Raw genomic sequence first — 19,063 nt, forward strand, 5'->3', positions numbered from 1 at the left:
CGTCTTTATACCCTGTGGCTCCTGGCAGCATTGGCTGACAGTAAACACGTGGTGACTACTGGCTGCCTTCACTGGTGGCCTCCCACATTCTCATTCAGCCCCTGCAAGGTGGGTCATTACTGCTTATTACACTGACAGCCAGGACTGGAACTGAGGCTTGTTTAACTTCGAAGTCTTTGACCTTACTGTACGGGTTTTGTTTGAAAAGGGAGAGAAGCCTTTTTCGGATCCTACCCTCCCACCTAGGGGAATATATAAGGGCCACACAGACAAAGGCAGCACGCCTTGTGCTGACAGTCGAGTCCCCCAGACTCCCAGCTGCAGGGAAAAATGGACCATGTCTTCCTTGTTAACACTGTCCCCGAGAGCACAGCATCCTGTCTGGTCATCAGTGCATTTTTGAATGAATGAATGAATGAATCAATCAATCAACAAATTGAAGTAAATTATCTGATTGTTTTAGACCCTGACTTTCCATCATTTCTAGGATAAAGTCTATAAAGTGTAACCTGGCTAAAAGGCCCAGTGTGACCAGGTGTTGATCCCTTACAGGCCCTTCCTCCCCTTCTGAGACTCACTCTCTAGCCAGTGGGCATCCTTTAGGGTCTCCCACCAGCCTGGTTCCTTCAGGGCACATCGCTGTGCCCAACCCTGGGTCACCCATCCCGCCTTTCACCTGGCTCATTCCTAGTCACGCAAAGCTCAGCGCAAAGAAATGTCCTCCAAGGAGGCTTTGCTGAGGTACCCATGCACCTTCAAGTGGGTCAGTATCCTCCATCCTCCTCGCACAGAGCACACACAGCCCAACTACAGGGCTCATTCGAACAGTGAACAGATCCAAGAGCTTTTCACGTCCAGTGTTGGACGCTAGTAGCTCTGTTGGGTGACTTAGTCAATGACCTGTTCACATCTGTGCATGAGTTTAAAGAACAGCTCCTCATCAAAGGTCTCCTAAAGAATGACACATTCTGGAACGAATCAAAGCACTCCGGGGGCCCCCTGCTGCCTCCTTGGGGGGCCTGAGAGGTACTACTCCTCTTACCAGCAGTTACATTCCTGAAAATAGCTTAGCTCTCCATCCATGACTTTGTCTTTTGCTTACCAGGTTAACAACCTCTTACCTCTCTCTGGGAGGCTCACTTCTAGACCTGGAAGACGCCTGCTTCTGTTCCGGCCCCACGACTGGCTGGGAGGGCTCAGCCCCTTTGCTCCTGTCTGGCTGTGCACTGGGGGCAGCCGGCTCCTGGGAGGGGGTGGCAGCTGTGCTCAGGGGGGTCTGAGACCGCGATCGCTCCTGCAGCCGGGCTCTCTTTTCTCTGGGTACCTCTGAACCAGGACCCGTGGCTGTATCGCTGAGGGTTCCATCCTGACTCGGCTGCTGAGGGCCACTTCCAAAGAACCACGCCCCAGATTTGGTTAAGATTTCTTGTTGCTTTCGACACAAATTGCATACCCACATAACCTATTTGAAGAAGAGAGAACGCTATCAGTTGTCTGTGCTGTTTGGAAAGGCTTTCTTTTCATCATACTAAAATCATCATACACTTAAGGCAAAAAGGAAGGGTTGTCATCTGTCTATGCATCCTTCAAATTTCTTGTGAAAATGATCTTTGCACAAGTCTTGGTTGACTATAGGAATGCCTGGACCCAGCCCCATCTGAAACCAGAGCCTTCTGGCAACCTGAATAGAGCTTTTTCTTGCTATTTATAATTCTCTGATTTTGAATTTCCTTTTACCATGTACGCATCACATTTTGTAGGACTGACTCTGAAGTTTCATTTAAGATTTTTGCTAAAATGGGGGGAGGAAGGTATAGCTCGGTGTTAGAGTATGTGCTTAGCATGCACAAGGTCCTGAGTTCAGTTCCCAGTATCTCCATTAAAATAAACAAATAAATAAACCCAATTACCCCCCAAATAAAAAGTATATATTATGTTAGTAAAAGTGTTCTAAGTGGGGTAGTTGACTGATTAGAAGAATGTCCTGAGGAGCCACAGAATTAATAGTTATATCCATAAACCTCAGTGTGTCAGAGGACTCAGAAGAGATCTGTCTTCTCAAAAACTCATACATTATTAAAATCAATATTACAAGATAATCACATGGAACAAACAATAAAAGAGAGGCACCCACAAAAAAGGTCAAGCTGTGTATTTTCTCCAGTTTACTAATAATCAGCTAACCTGAGGTTTACTTTATGCTATAAAATATAATTTCCATACATTTATAAAGCCATCAGTCTAAGACTGGGTTATTCATGTGTGGCTACTCTGATACCGTTTCCACTATTCCTGGGAACACACATCACTTTTTCTCTGTACTTCAGAACCAGCACCTCCAGGAAAGGCTGATTCCCAAACATCAGGCTCTCATTTTCACTAATGCTGACTCAACTATTACACAAAAATATCTCAGAAGGATGAATAAATCCTAGATACATTAGGTGAGAAAGAACATAAGAGAGTAAAAGAAGTGCTGTTCAGTTTGCAAAAAGGAAACGTACTACTGACAACGCGCAGACGGGTGGGAGGAAAACTAACCTGTAGCTGTTCGTAAGAACACGTAAAAGTTAAAGTGAGAATAAGAAAAAGAGGGAGACGCGTTCTGTATTTTTTTATAAAGGAAAATATTGCAGAAGAATTGTTAAGAACTACTCTTTCCCGAGCAAGAAAATTCCAATGAATTAATAATACAGGGAGAACTAAAGACTTAACAGAGATATGTGCTATGAAAAGTTCAAGGTCAGCGAAGCTTAACTCACTGCTCTATGTATCCTGAGGTCATCAACCGAAGAGAGCTAGGTCCACAGAAGCAGCTGGTTATAGTATCTGCACAATGTGTTGTGTCCGCTGTCACAGAATGCTGCTGACACAATGTATTGTGTCCTACTAAGACGTTAAACAAGATGAACAATGCATTGCACATGCCTCTATCAAAATAGAAGATCCATGGAATGTTTAAATGGGAATTTAAAATGCTTGCCAATATGGCCATATTTTGCACAGTGTTAACACAATAACAGTGTTGTATGGGTGATACCCTAGGGCCAGGACTTCCATGAACAGTGACACTGAGTCTCCTCTGTCCAGACCCTGAATGGGGACAGGTGATGTCCTGCCTCTTTGGTTGACAAGACAGTGATGAGAGGGTCCAAATTCAAAGGAGTTCAAAGAGATTGGTATGAAACTTCGGCCACTTTTTACATCAGCTAAGTAGACATTAAACTCGTATTTATTACAGTAATAATCAGCAAAATCTTATCATCAAATTAGGACCTTTTCTACAAAACTATTAAACCATATTTAGTATAAGTACGCATTTCCTTTAAATTCATAGAGAAAAACATAATGAAACTTACAATTACTACAAAACTTCCAAAGTAGAGTTAAGGTGAATAAAGTGGCAGAAAAAAGCAGAAAGGAGACTTCACTGCACATTTGAATATTTTTCTGGAAAATGGTTATCACAATCTTACTTTCATGGCTTCACATTTTTAAGTGTTATAAAAATGGGCCAATGAAAAGTAATTGCCAGATTTGGACAAGTTCCAAATTTTGAATATGTGCAGACATGCTGCAGGATTGATGAAAGCAAACAAAATCTAGTTATTATTAATTGCAGTTAAATTTTACAATTCATTTCAATTTAAATTTATTCAAAAGGTCACAGTTAGTGGGTAAGTAGAAGCAGCTACTTTATTATTTTAAAACTATCATTTATGCATTTAAACCTGTGATGTTTCATTAATTTTGTCAATTTTTAACACTTAGGAAAATAATCATTTAATGCCAATTTTTCCTACATCTTATTTCTTCATGTACCATAACATTTTTAGATTTGTATTTCAAAATTAATTAAGAGTGTGGTCAGTCTAACCTCTAATTTGAAAGCAAAATTAACTATAAGCAAGTTAAAACAGTTTTCATTAAAATGCTGTCTCCCAATATCTATTATTAGTTGTATAAATTACTCTTCCCACAAAGTTTAGAAATAAAAAAGAAATTGCTTATGTGAGTTGCAAAGGAAACTATGTGAGATTGTAATAGAATACTGCTCTATTCAGTTCACATCAAACATCGCAGACATGTATAAAAACTTAGCCAATTAGTCGCTAAGAAGCAGCACAGTTCTGTGTGCTTAAAGATTCTGTTTTTGAATTTAATATTAAGTATTATGCTTGCCTGGAACTATAGAAATCCACAAGTGGGTTGGGGAGTTTTTCTTAACTGATTTTTTTTCAAGGAGGATAAGACATGCCTATTTCTACCATAAAAAAAAAGTACTGTTTATTTAAAGCACACACACACACACACACACACACACACACACACACACACACACACACACACACACACACACACACCCCTTTTGGAGACTGCACCATGCGGGGTTATACCCTGTTTAAGTACCCCCAAACTAATTTCCAGTAAACCAGGTCCACGTAATATCTTATCTTAACAATTTATGATGCAACCAAAACCAAACTAGAATGAAAGATTATTGTGGGGTTACATGGCTCCTGAGACTCCATGTCATACATCAGATATATGAAGAACATTTGAAAATTTTATTCTGACTTTTTGCTCTAACAGCATTTTGAATTCCATCCTTTCTATTTAATGAATCCTTAAGAAATACAGTAGACCATTTTATAAAACCCACAGGAATATGTTACCCAGAGAAACAAAAATTACAACACTCCCTACTATCCATATAGTGTTGCAATTTATGTGAAATATATATGGAGAGAGAGAGAATTTCATGGAAAAAAACATGAATTTTGCAGAAAAATCATATCCAGGTGAAAGAAATACTTTACATTTGCCTTCACATGAAATGTTTACAGACCCAGACACACAGAGCAGAAGAAATGTGCCCTAGATTTACTTTGGATGATATCATGGGCGTGATTCATGCCAATGAGGTATAAGATTCTTACATTAACACAAATGTTTTGCTTATAAAAATCCATCTGAGGTTTTTAGTATTTTATATGTTTACAGATAAGTTTTAAAACTGACCTTCTTTCAATACAGTACTTTAAAAAAAAATTGTTACAACTACCACTTTGAAAAACATGAAAAAAACCCAGGAGATATTCGACTTCATTCTAGATGCTGCATTTTTTGAATACATTTACTTATTTTCCTTACTTCCTCTATTCAGTAAAAGCTCTCACTCCAGTAGAAACTGGGGAGAAATTTTTCAAGGTGATACTTCAGCTTTGTTGAGGATGGTAGATAAGATAGTAAGAAAACAGTTGATGACAGAGTGGATGAAAATTAGTGAGTTCTGTTTGGAACTTGTTATCGTGTGTGTGTGTGTGTGTGTGTGTGAGTGTGTGTGTGTGTCTGGGTGTGTGTACGTGAGTGTTTCTTCTAGTCTTTTGTTATTGTTGTTGCTATTTCATAGGTTTATTTTTTTCCCTTTGGAAGTTTATTAAATACATCATGTGGATTTATGAAAGATGAAATATGACATAGATGGTTTCTTTTTTAAAGAGTAAAGCACCCTGAGCCCCACTGACCCACTATTAACATTTTGGCTTAGTTTTTCTAGGCAAATTTAAAATAAGTTCCACAGTAACTTGCATTCCATTGATTCATTTACTATTACAGCACAAGTATTTCCATGTGATTCTAAATGTTTCTAAACCATTTTCATATGACAAAATATTTTGTAGAGACTGTATATCATTTCACCAATGCTTAAACCACTTACATTCTTTCACATTAATACAGAACTTTGAGGTAAAAAACTGTGTTGATCAAATTGTTTTCATATTTAAGGTCATTTATTTTTTAGAATGTATTGGGAAAAAAATCAAATTACTGAGTCAAATTTTAGAACACACGTAAGGCTTTTCTACCATAACCACTAAGCAAGAGTTAGAATTGTTCGTGTAGTTTGCAAAATTGCCTCCCGAACGGGTTTTGCCAAATTGTCACCCAAACCGGGCAGCATCAGTTCCAGATTTTAAAATCTGACGATCTAATAATGCCTCCAAGCCCCGCTCTCTCGCTGTCACCAGTGTTTCAGATTTAAGATAACGTAGTGAGATCCCATCTATATAGCAGCCACAAAACGTATAGCAAAGCCACAAAGCCCACAACCAAAAGAGAACCTCAAGGAAGGGAGATGCCAACAAATTTTTACAAGTCACTGAACGTGTGGCAAACGGTGGTTAAGTGGAGCGGAATGGAGGGGGCTGTAGATCACAGCGCAGTGGCGAGGGCTTGAAGCCAGAAGCGAGCCAATCTCAGCGGAACCCATGAGATGCTCTATATTAGAAATGGCAGAAAGTACGATGTCAGGACGGAAGTGAGAAGTAGACTGAAAAACAGGAGCCTATTTGAAGGTCTTCATATAGAAAAAGAGTTTATTCTTCACTCACAGAAGGACCACTTTCCCACAAACCAGAAACAGAGGGTGGTGTTGACCTGCCAAGTGCCCCCCTCATTCTGGCAGGTAGATGGTCTACAACCTGATGAGTGGTGTGCTCCAGTTGTCCACTCAGAACATCTTCCACATACACACACACACACAGAGAAACATACTGACAAATCCCAGATCCCCTTTCTAATGCCTAGCCTCTGTCCTTGTGCTTTGTGAATTCACAAGTAAGTTCAAAATGTATCATTTCTAGCGACGGAAAGTTTTTAAAGTCACAAAATATTCTACTCTGGGTGAAATGATCTCTATTACAGATGTTACCTGGGTAACAGAAAACTGGCATTATGGAAATTCACAGGTAATATTAGAGTATTTATTATTTCATTGGTTTATGGCATTCTATAAGTTTTATGTGTAAAACATTATATTTTTGCCTTCTGTGTTCATGACTGCATGCTCACCACCAAAAGTTTAATTTCCATCTGTCACAATAAAATTGACTCCTTTTACTCATTTCAGCCTCCTTATCCCTCTGGTAAGCAATAGTCTGTTCTCTGTACCTTTGTCTTTGTTTTTTGTTTGGTTTGTTCATTTGTTTTGTTTGCTTTCTCTTTTTTTTTTTCATATTGCACATATGCGTGAAATACTATGGAATTTGTCTTTCTCCATCTGACTTATTTCTCTTAGCATAGTTCCCTCGAGGTCAATCCATATAGTCACAAATGGCAAAATTTCATATTTTTAATGGCTGAGTAAAAATCCACTGGTATGTATAAAACACATCTCCTTTACTCATTCATCTATTGACTGGCACTTAGATTGCTTCCATATCTTGACTGTTGCAAATAATGCTGTGATGAACACAGTGGTGCATGTATCTTTTCAAATTAGAGTTTTTGTAATCTTTTAATAAATACCCAGAAGTGGAATAGCTGGATCATGTTAGTTCCTTTCTATTTCGGGGGGAGAATCTCCATACTGTTTCCCATAGTGATTGCACTAATTTACATTCCCACCAATAGTGTACATTAGGCTTTGAAGAGAAAGAATAACCTCTAATATGGGTAATTTATTTAGAAGGAATCCATACACATTTTAAAAATTGGGGTATCATTGCTGTATAACATTATGATAGTTTCATGCATACAGTATATTGATTTCATATTTGTGTATATTGTGAAATGATCACCACAATAAAGCTAGCTAACATCCATCACCATTCAGAGTCACAATTTTTTTCTTGTCATGAGAACGTTTAAGATCTACCCTCTTAGCAACTTTCAAATATACAACATACTATTATTAACTATACTCACCATGCTGTACATTATATTTCCAGGACTTATTTATTTTATAACTAGAAATTTGTACCTTTTGACCCCCTTCACCCTTTTAGCTCACCCCTCACCCACCTCCTCCAGCCTTTTCTGGCAACCACCAATCTGTTCTTTGTATCTATGAACTCATTTTTCATTTGTTTGTTTTTTAGATTCCACATAAGTGATGTCATAGAGTATTTGTCTTTCCTTGTCTAAATTATTTCACTTAACATAATTCCCTCAAGGTCCATCCATGCTCTTGCAAATGGCCATATTTCCTTGTTTTCTATGACTGGATAATACCCATCATATGTATATGTATATATACATCCCATTTCTTTATCCATTCATCCATCCAGGGACACTTAGGTTGCTTCCATGTCTTGGCTATTGTAAATAGTGCTGCTATGAATAGTGCATGTATCTTTTCAAATTAGTGTTTTTGGTTTTTTTCAGATAAATACCCAGAAGTGGAATGCTGGATTATATGGTAGTTCTATTTTTAATTTTTTGAAGCATCTACATACTGCTTTTTATAGGAGCTGCACCAATTTACCTTTTCCACCAACAGGGAATTCCCTTTTCTTCACATCTCAGCAACATTTGTTTCTTGTCTTTCTGATGATAGACATTCTAGTGGGCATGAGGTGATATGCCATTGTGGTTTTGATTTGCATTTCCCTAAGTTAGAGATGCTGAACATCTGTATTGAACCATCTGTATGTCTTCTTTGGAAAAATGTCTATTCTGCCCATTTTTTCCAGAGTCCCCCTCTCTCTCTCTTTTATTAAAGTATAATCAATTTACAATGTTGTGTTAATTTCTGGTGTACAGCATAGTGATATATATATATATATATATATATATATATATATATATATATATATATATATTCCCTTTCATAATGTCTTTTTTTATCAGTTTTTTTGTTGTTGAGTTGTATGAGTGTTTTATACATTTTGAATAGTAACTCCTGATCACAGATACTATTTGCAAATATCTTCTCCCATTCAGTAGGCTGCCTTTTCATTTTGTTGCAGGTTTCCTTTGCTGTGCAGAAGATTTCAGTTTGATATAGTCCCTTTTTTTTTTTTTTTTTTTTTGCTCTCCTCTCCCTTGCTTGAAGAGAAAGAGCCAGAAAAATATTGCTAAGACCAATGTTAAAGAGCATTCTGCCTGTTTTCTTCTTGGAGTTTTATGGTTTCAGGTCAAGTGTTTAATCCATTTTTTGAGTTGATTTTTGCGTATGGTGGGAGGTAGTGGTCTAGTTTAATTCTTTTACGTGTGGCTATCCAGTTGTTCCAACTCCATTAATTGAAGAGACCATTCTTTCTCCATTTTATGTTCTTTGCCCCTTTGCTGTAAATTAACTGTCCATATATGTATGGGCTTATTTCTGGGCTCTCAATACTGTTCCATTGATCTATGTGTCTGTCTTTCAATACCATACTGTTTTGAATACTATAGCTTTATAGTATAATTTGAAATGAGGAATTGTGATAGCGTTGTTCTTTTTTTCAGCTTTGTTTTGGTCCAGGTCTTTTGTGGTTCCATATAAATTTTAAGATTGTTTTTCTATTCCTGTGAAAAAATGTCATTGGGATTTTGATAGGAATTACACTAAATCTATATATTGCTTTAGGTAATATGGACCATTTTCTCCTCTTCAATTTTTGGGAAGACATTGAGAATAGGTATTAACTTTTGAATGTTCAGTAGAATTCACCAGTGAAGTTGTTTGGTCCTGGACTATTGGGAGGTTTTTTATTACTATTTCAATCTCATTACCAGGTTTTTTTTTTTTTTTTTCGTTTTTTTTTTTTTGTTTGTTTGTTTTTTTTACAATTCAGATTTTTTTTATTTCTTCATGATACAGTCTTGGAAGGTTGTATGATTCTAAGAATTTATCCATTTCTTCTAGATTGCCCATTTTTTTTCACATATACCAGTTTATAACATTCTTTTATAATCTTTTGTATTCCTGTGTCATTTGTTATTTCTCCTCTGTTATTTCTGATTTTATTTGTAAGAGCCTTCTTTATTTATTCTTAGGGAGTCTGGCTAAAATTCTGTAGATTTTGTTTATCTTTTCAAGGAAATGGCGTTTAATTTTATTGATTTTTTCATTGTCTTTTTAGTCTCTATTTTATTTATTTTCACACTGATCTTTGTTATTTCCTTTCTTCTACTGACTCTGGGCTTAATTTGTTCTTGTTTTTCTAGTTGCTTTAGGTGTAATGTTAGATTGTTTATTTGGGATTTTTTCTAGTCTTTTGAGGTTGGCCTGTATCACTATAAATTTCCCTCTTAGAACTGCTTTTGCTGTATGCTATAGATTTTGCTATGTTGTATTTTTATTTTCATTTGACTTCATGTATTTTTTAAAATTTCTCCTTTGATTTCTTTGTTGACCCAATAGTTGTTCAGGAGCATGTTATTTAGTCTGCATATATCTGAGATTGTTCCAGCTTTCTTCTTGTAGCTGATCTCTAGTTGCACACCTTTGCAATTAGAAAAGATGCTTGATATAATTTCAATTTTCTTAGATTTATTGAGACTTGTTTTGTGTCCCAAAATATGGTCTATCCCTAAGAATGTTCCATTTCTGCTTGAGAGCAATGTGTATTCTGGTGCATTTGGATGGAATGTTCTGTATACATCTATCAAATCAATCCTGTCTAATGTTTCACTTTAGGTCTCTGTCTCCTTACTGACTTTCTGTCTGATTCATCCATTAATGTATTGGTTCTCTTTTGTTAGGTACATATATATTAATCACTGTTATGTCTTCTTGATGAATTGTCTCCTTTATCATTATATAATGTCCATCTGGGAAGTTCTCAGATACCATTTCCTTAAATAAACTTTCTGCTCCTGTCTTTCTTTCTTCTCCTTCTGGGATACCCATCATTCTAATGTTGCACGTCCTAAAAGAGTAGGATAGTTCTCATAGAATTTCTTCCTTTTGTTTTTGTTTTTTGTTTTTGTTTCGAGGGGGCAAATTAGGTTTATCTATTTTATTATTTTTTTTTATTGGAGGTGCTGGAGATTGAACCCAGGACCTCATCCATGTGCTCTACCACTAAGCTATACCCTCCCCTTCTTCTTTTATTTTATATCTTAGCTTCCCCTCCTCTTCCTACTTGTATCATTTCTAAATTTCTATCTTTGAGCTCACAAATTCCCTCTTCCATAAGGTCTGCTCTGCTTCCAATGCTGTTGATGTAGTCTTCATCTCAATTATTGAGGTCTTCAGCTCCAAAATTTCTGTTTGGTTCTGTTTTAGTTTCAATCTCTTCAGAAAAGTATTCCTTCTGTTTATGAATTTTATTTCTGAGCTCACTGAACTGCTTGAGTTCATGCTCTTCTCCATTTCTTACCCCAATAGACTTCGTTAGAAACGTAAAATTGTCTCCACACATTTTGATCAAAACTCCTTTAACAAAATATTTTTGAAACTTGTATAACAAATGGTATTTAATAAATTATATTCATGCCTACTAGATTAATACCATATTTGTATTATAAAATTTGCAAACATAAATTCAAATGAATGAGATAAAATATAAATAGAATTTTAATTTTATTTTGTACCTGAATAAAATTAGAAAACAGTAACAAAAATCTGGAAATAGACTAATTTTGGAAATTAGGAAACATATATCTAAATATGCCAAGGTCAAAGAAGAAATCACAAGAGAAATTAAAATGTGTTTTGATCTGAATTATTATAAAATACAACTTACCAACATTTCTGAGATGCAGCTAAAGTACTTTTTGGAAAATTATAGCTTGAAACACTCTATTGCAAAAGAAACAATTATAAAATCAATGATCTAAGTTTTTATCTTAAAAAGAACAAAATTAATAACATTAGTTAATGAAAATACTAAAATGCAGAATAAAGAAGAAATAAAGATAAGAGTGGAAGTCATTTAAATATAAAATTAAAAACTCAATAACGCCTAGAGAAAATCAATGAAATCAGAAACTAGTTCTTCAGAGGAATTAATAAAATTGATGACCATCCCACTTGACTGATTAAGAAAAATAACAGAAAACAAAATTACCAAAAGAAGGTACAGTGCCATAGATTATACATTTGTTAAAAAGATAAATAAGAGAGTATTATGAACAACTTTATGCCAATCAATTAACATAGATTAAATAGAAGATTCCATAAAAAATTCAAATTATCAAAACTAACACAAGAAGAAATATAAAACCTGAATAGCCCTATAACTAGTGAAGAAATTGAATTCATAATTAAAAGACAATGTACAATGAAATTGCCAGAACCATGTATCTTTACCAGAAAATTCTTTTAAACATATATAAAAACTAAATGATACAAATACAACTTTTTTACTAAAAAACAGGAAGAGAGGCCAGTTCCACTTCATTTTATCAGTTCAGCTTAGCCTTGAAACTAAATCACTGATAAAAGAAAACCCTGATATAAGAAAATAAAGTTAAAACCCACCATCTCTCAAGAACACAGAAGCAAAAATCTTAAGAAAAACTTTATCAAATCTACAGGAAACTACAATTAATAGTACATTTAATGTGAAAATTTAATTCTTTCTACCTAAGATCAGGAACAAAGCAAGGAATTATATTCTTAACTAGACATTTATCCACTGTAATTGAGATCATAGTGAATACAATAAGGCAATAAAAAGAAATAAGACATAAATTTTGGAAAGGAAAGAGTAAATCTATCCTTATTTATAGAGGTCATAATATTATATACAGGAATTCCTGAAGAATCTATAGAACACTACTGAAACTAACAAGTGAATTTATCTTGTAGCAGTACAAAAACCAATGTTGATACTTAAGGATGAATTTAACAATATGTGTAAAAGCATTAGAATGTATAAAATGTTGCTGAGAAAAATTTATGAAGCCTACTATGGAATGGACTGGGTCTTCCTCCTGCAATTCAGGTGTTGAAGTCCTAACTCCATATGTGGCTGTATTTGAAGGTAGGGGTCTGTAAGAATGAGATTGTAAGGGTAAGGACCCTGATCCAAAAAGACTAAGATTTGTGTCCTTATAAGAAGACAGAGCAGAGAGCTTTCATTCCACATCCTGCCTGCAGGAACACAGAGGAAAGACCATGTGGGGACAAAGCAAGAAATTGGCCACTAGTAAGCTATGGAGAGAGCTCTCTGCTGACACTGTCCTGGGACTTCTCAGCCTCATAATAAATTTCTGTGTTTAAGCCACCCAGCCTATGGCATTTTGTTATGATAGTTCAAGTAGACTAATATATGGAGACTTACATCATATTTAATGATAGAAAAACTCAGTATTGTTAAGATGCTATTTCTCCCAAATAAGATGCATGAGTGGGAGACCAGACGTCAGGAAAGAAGTTTGGGTGTTTTTCCCTTTGGTAGTTTGGACCATGAACTCATCTTTCTGTAATTCCCCTCTGGCAGCTCCCTCAGGCCCTAGTAGCAAAATTTTTTCCCCTTCCTCCTCTAGACCTAGATGTGTCCATGGTTTCCCAGCTTCAAACTAGCCTAATCTCTGATTGGATGAAAGCAATCTACCTCTACCCTTACTTCCTGGAAGAAGCAAAGGTACTTGTTTTTAATGTATTACAGCATCATAAAACTTCAAATTATATCTATAATTTACAAAAAATTTTTACAGTTTTTTTGGAAGAGGGGGTAATTAGGTTTATTTATTTATTATTATTTTTAATGGAAGTGCTGGGGATTGAACCCAGGACCTATATCTATAACTTTTTTATGAAAGTCTAAAGCATCCACACAAAAATTACTACATATACCAGGAGGCAGTACCACATGAAGAGAGAGACAAAAAGATGGAGACAGAGAGACAGAGACAAGCAGAGGGAGATGAACAAGGAGAGAGAAACACATAATGGAAACAGACACACAGGAGATCCACACACTGGAGTTATAAGGTGAATATTCCAGTATGTTGTTTAACATATTCAGTAAGGTAGATGACAAGATGAAGAATTTAAACAGAGAATCAGAAACTATACAAGAATCAAATGAGCATTTTAGAACTGAAAAATAAGTGAACTTAAATAATTAAGAACTCAGTAGCTTGGTCTACTTTTAAATTAGACAAAATTGAAAATAAGATTAGTGAGTTCAGATTAAGATTAAAATACACAGCTGAAGTAGGGGAAGAAAAATTGTTGAATTATAAAATAGGGATGATCGTAGGTGATACAATGTGGTAAGAAGGTTTAGCATATGTGTAATTGAAGTCCTGGAAGGAGAGAATATAAAGTATGGAGCATAGGCAACACTTGAAGCCATGGTTTTCCAAAACCATCTGCCACAGACTCAATGTTGGCATTCCTTCCATATTTGTGTGTTGAAGTCTGAAGCCCTAAACCCTACCATTATGGTAGCTGGAAGTGGGCACCTTGGTCTTGGGTTCCCCAGTCTCCAGAACTGTGAGAAATAAAGGTCTGTTGTGTAAGCCACCCAGTCATGGTGTTTTGTTCTAACAGCCAGAACTGAGATACCAGTGAAAGACGTCAGGCCACAGGTTCAAGAATTGCTGCAAACCCTAAGCAGAGTAAACACAGAGAAGACGATGCCTAGGCACATCTAAGACAAATAGAGGAAATCAAAGACAAATGTTTTAAAGCAGCCAGAGGATAAAAGAGTATTTTCAAGGGAGTAACCATAAGCCTGATAACTGCCCTCTCAATAGGAAAGTCAGAAGACAGTACAATTATATTTTGGTGATGAAGGAAAATAAATGCCAAATGGAATTCTATAGTAGTGGAAAATGCCCTTTGAAAAAAAAGCCATTCTAATTTTACAAAAAATGAATGTATTACCAACTGAAGCATGATAAAGGAAATATAAGGGGAGTTTTTGGAAAGAGGATGATGCCAGATGGAAACCAGAACACAGGAAAGAATGGAGAGCAACAGCTGGAAAATCTAAATGAATATTGATGATAAGCAAAAGTCACTCAAAGTATCTTAGGTTAAATCACAGTAATAGCAAAAATGTCATAGGGGATAAATTACATTAATGTGGTAGAAGGTTCTTGTATTTTTGAGAAATAGTAAATATATTAATATCCATTAAGCATTAATAACATAATAATAATATAACATTTTGTGGATAACAGATAAAAGCAAAATAATGTATTACTAAAAGGTAATGGAGAATAGAATGCTAAATTAATTCAAAAGTAGGTAATAATGGGGCAAATGGGAAATACAAAGTAAGATGGTAAATTTAAACACAAATACAGTGCCACAACACAGAATGCAAGCAAATTAAATGTTCCAATGAAAAGAAAAAAAATCATCAGACTGGATTTTGTAAACAACCTAATCCAACTATTTGCTAATTGGAAGAGATACATCTTGAGTAGAAGGCTGTAGAGGTTAAACAAAGAAAAAGGAAAAGTACTATCATGCAAAAACTGACCAGAAGAAAGCTTGTGTAGTTATGCTAACTTCAGATGAAGTAGACATGTTGCAAGAAATCTTACTAAAGATAAAAAGGTGCAATTCATCATGATAAAAGGTTAATCCATCCAAAAGACACCAAACTCTAAATTTATATGCATTAACAATATAGTGTCAACGTATAAAGCAGAACTTGACAAATAAAGAAAAATGGGCAAATCACAAGTATAAGGAGAAATACAGACACATCTCAAAGTAACTGACAAAACACGCAGACTAAACATCAGTAAGGGGGTACAGAGCTGAACAGAACTTGACCTCACCAACACACACAAGTGGAACTGTGTTCATTAACTGCAGAGTAACAAATCTGTAAAGGCGTGGCTCTAAAAGTACTCTCTATATGTATCTGATGCAATCCTCTCCCCAACACACACAAAAAATTCCACAAAGAAAGCTTTTCTGGAAGTGCATAAGGCAATTCTAAAATTATTGTAGGATGCTAAAGGTCAAGAAGAACCAAGACAATCGTGAAGAAGAAAAAGAGACTTAGACTGCTTTTACTCCATTACTCCCAATACTGTCACAGACCACTTTTTTTTTAAAGCATCAGTGTGAACAGGCCAATTGTAATTATTTCTCTACTATGAAAGCAGATAATTCTTAGCTAATCTAAGAAAAAATAGTATAAGATACCTGTAGTGGAAGCCCTGAGAGCTGGGGGTTTTTTAGTTTTTGTTTTTGTTCTTGTTTTCTTTTTTCAATGCAAATGCCTGACTTAAGCATTGATTACGGAGGCATTCACTTCAAGAATGACTATCTCAAATGAATACGTAGCCAGCCACAGGACAAGGTAAAAGAGCCAGGCCACCTCCCTCTTTGTTTTCCAGATCTTGGTTGATTTGATAGCTGGCCACTTGGGCCCCCTTGTATTTTCTCTTCCCAAGCTTCAAATTTCTGCTCTTCTGTTTCAAATTCACCCACCAAGAGTGGCTTGGGAAACCCTACACCCCAACTCCCAACCCCAATTAAATCAGAGCCCCAGGCCCAGCTCTCTTGCTCTCTGTGCACCTCTGTGAGACCATGCTTTGTGGCCCCAGGTCGGTCATGTAATTTTCAGGACCCATATGTAATAAATCTTTTTTGTTGCTGTTTCCTGACGGTTATTGCTGAGGGCATCTGCAATCATGGTAAGAACCTACATGGGGGGGTCCAGCCACAGCACTGGTTATGGATCGGCTGAGATGGGCTCAGGACAACACCTGAAAAGATTCACAATGACCATACGTCTTGGATTTTCAGGCAGTCTCATCTCCATGTATTTCAATTATTTCAACATATGTAGATTAATCAAATGTCAATTACAAGTAGATAAATGATCATGCATTTGTATGAATTTTCACATTAGCCAATTGACCAATTTCTTTTCTCCTTAACTTCTCATAGCATGTTGTTCATGCATTTTTGATTTCATATTAATCTCTAGCTTTTCATTGTTATTGTTATTATCTGTATTAAACTATAGCTCCCTGAAAGCTCGGTCTTTTTCCTTTTCTTTCTACCCATCATATTCTCTAGGCATAACTGATGCTCAATGAATTTCTGAAGACTTGTTTGTTTCCTTTTCATTTTACCTTCTGAATTGTACAGTCAATACATCCATCCATTGGTCAGTTGTCAGTAAGCACAGAAATAAACTGCTTCTTAGGGGTGAGACAGGAGGGAAAGGGGGCAGGGCACAGCTATTGAAGGGAATGACACAGCAACTGAGGACAGGACAAACTGCTTAGAACCAAGATGGCAGACTGGGCATCCAGTAGACCTTGAGCCCCATGGTGCACCCACAGGGGCCATGACAGTTCCCAGGCTGCCCGTAAAAGGTCAAAAAGTAGGTGGGGGCCTGATTCCTGGAAAGCCCTGCTCCTTCTCCAAAGTAGTTGGAATAGTCCTCCTACTCATTAGCATGTGAAATTACTAAGCCCATAAAACCTAACAACTCCGCACCTCGTGGTTGCTCTCTTTTTGCCTTCTGAGATGGTCCACACTCTGTCTATGGAGTTTTACTTTAAACTAAACACCCCATACCTGTCAGTCTCTCTTCTCACCTTTTGAGATGACCCACATTCTTTCCATGGACTGTGTATCTCCTAAGGCGCTTTCCCTTCTGAGTGAAATAGACCCCACTCTGTCTATGGAATGTGTGTCTCTCTAAATAAACTTGTTTTCACTTTACCATGCCTTGCTCTTGAATTCTTTCCTGTGAGAGGCAAGAACCTATTCTCCGGCAACAGGGGGACCAAAAAGCAAAAGACAAAGATTCTGTGTTCTGTAAAAATGTGTAACTCTTTCCACTTGTAATTATCTTCCAGCTTGCAAATTTATAGCTGTTTCTTTCCAGGAATCAGGCAGTCTGCCAAGCAGAGACAACTCATCTCATAGAACAGCAAAGATACTGTGAAGCAGTATAATCACTTGCAAAATCAAGATTCTAATTAATTCTCTGCCTCCATTAGGTGAGCGTTATCTTCTCAACTGTCTCTTTCTCCATCTTTTGCTCCTAGTGGGCATGCAGCAAATTCTGTCCTTTTATGACCTGTATGTTTGGAAATCTGAATATTTTTAAAAATTAAAAAAAAAAACAGTAACAGTAACTATAAACCATTGATGAAGGAAATTAAAGAAGACTTTAAAAAATGGAAAGATATTCCATGCTCTTGGATTGGAAGAATCAATATTGTTAAAATGGTCACACCGCCCAAGGCAATCTACAGATTTAATGCAATCCCTATCCAATTACCCAGGACATATTTCACAGAACTAGAAAAAATCATAATAAAATTCATATGGAACCATCAAAGACCTAGAATTGCCAAAGCATTACTGAAGAGAAAGAAAGAGGCTGGCGGAATAACTCTCCCAGACTTCAGACAATACTATAGAGCTACAGTCATCAAGACAGCATGATATTGGTACCAAAACAGACATATAGACCAATGGAACAGAATAGAGAGCCCAGAAATGAACCCACAAACTTTTGGTCAACTCATCATCGACAAAGGAGGCAAGAACATACAATGGAATAAAGACAGTCTCTTCAGCAAATGGTGTTGGGAAAACTGGACAGCAGCATGTAAAACAATGAAGCTAGAACACTCCCTTACACCATATACAAAAATCAACTCAAAATGGATTAAAGACTTAAACATAAGACAAGATACAATAAACCTCCTAGAGGAAAACATAGGCAAAACATTATCTGACATACATTTCAAAAATTTTCTCCTAGAAGGAATAAAAGCAAGAATAAACAAATGGGACCTAATGAAAGTTACAAGCTTCTGCACAGCAAAGGAAACCAGAAGTAAAACAAGAAGAAAACCTACGGAATGGGAGAAAATTTTTGCAAGTGAAACCGACAAAGGCTTGATCTCCAGAATATATAAGCAGCTCATATGACTCAATAAGAAAAAAATAAACAACCCAATCCAAAAATGGGCAGAAGACCTAAACAAGCAATTCTCCAAGGAAGACATACAAATGATCAAAAAGCACATGAAAAAATGCTCAATATCACTAATTATCAGAGAAATGCAAATCAAAACTACAATGAGGTATCACCTCACACCAGTCAGAATGGATGTCATTCAAAAATCCACAAATGACAAATGCTGGAGAGGCTGTGGAGAAAGGGGAACCCTCCTACACTGCTGGTGGGAATGCAGTTTGGTGCAGCCACTATGGAAAACAATGTGGAGATTCCTCAAAAGACTAGGAATAGACTTACCATATGACCCAGGAATCCCACTCCTGGGCTTGTATCCAGAAGGAAATCTACTTCAGGATGACACCTGCACCCCAATGTTCATAGCAGCACTATTTACAATAGCCAAAACATGGAAACAGCCTAAATGTCCATCAACAGGT

General features: G+C 36.4%; 1 protein-coding gene across 1 annotated transcript in view; it reads right to left on the reverse strand.

The window, feature by feature from the left end:
- Positions 1-19,063, reverse strand: part of RIMS1 (regulating synaptic membrane exocytosis 1) — a 448,078-nt gene that overhangs the window by 205,676 nt on the left and 223,339 nt on the right. The window contains 1 exon segment of the mRNA XM_032484440.1: positions 1,122-1,462. Coding sequence (XP_032340331.1) covers positions 1,122-1,462 — 341 coding nt within the window.

Source organism: Camelus ferus, chromosome 8 (assembly GCF_009834535.1).
Source record: "Camelus ferus isolate YT-003-E chromosome 8, BCGSAC_Cfer_1.0, whole genome shotgun sequence".
NCBI classification, from domain to species: domain Eukaryota; kingdom Metazoa; phylum Chordata; class Mammalia; order Artiodactyla; family Camelidae; genus Camelus; species Camelus ferus.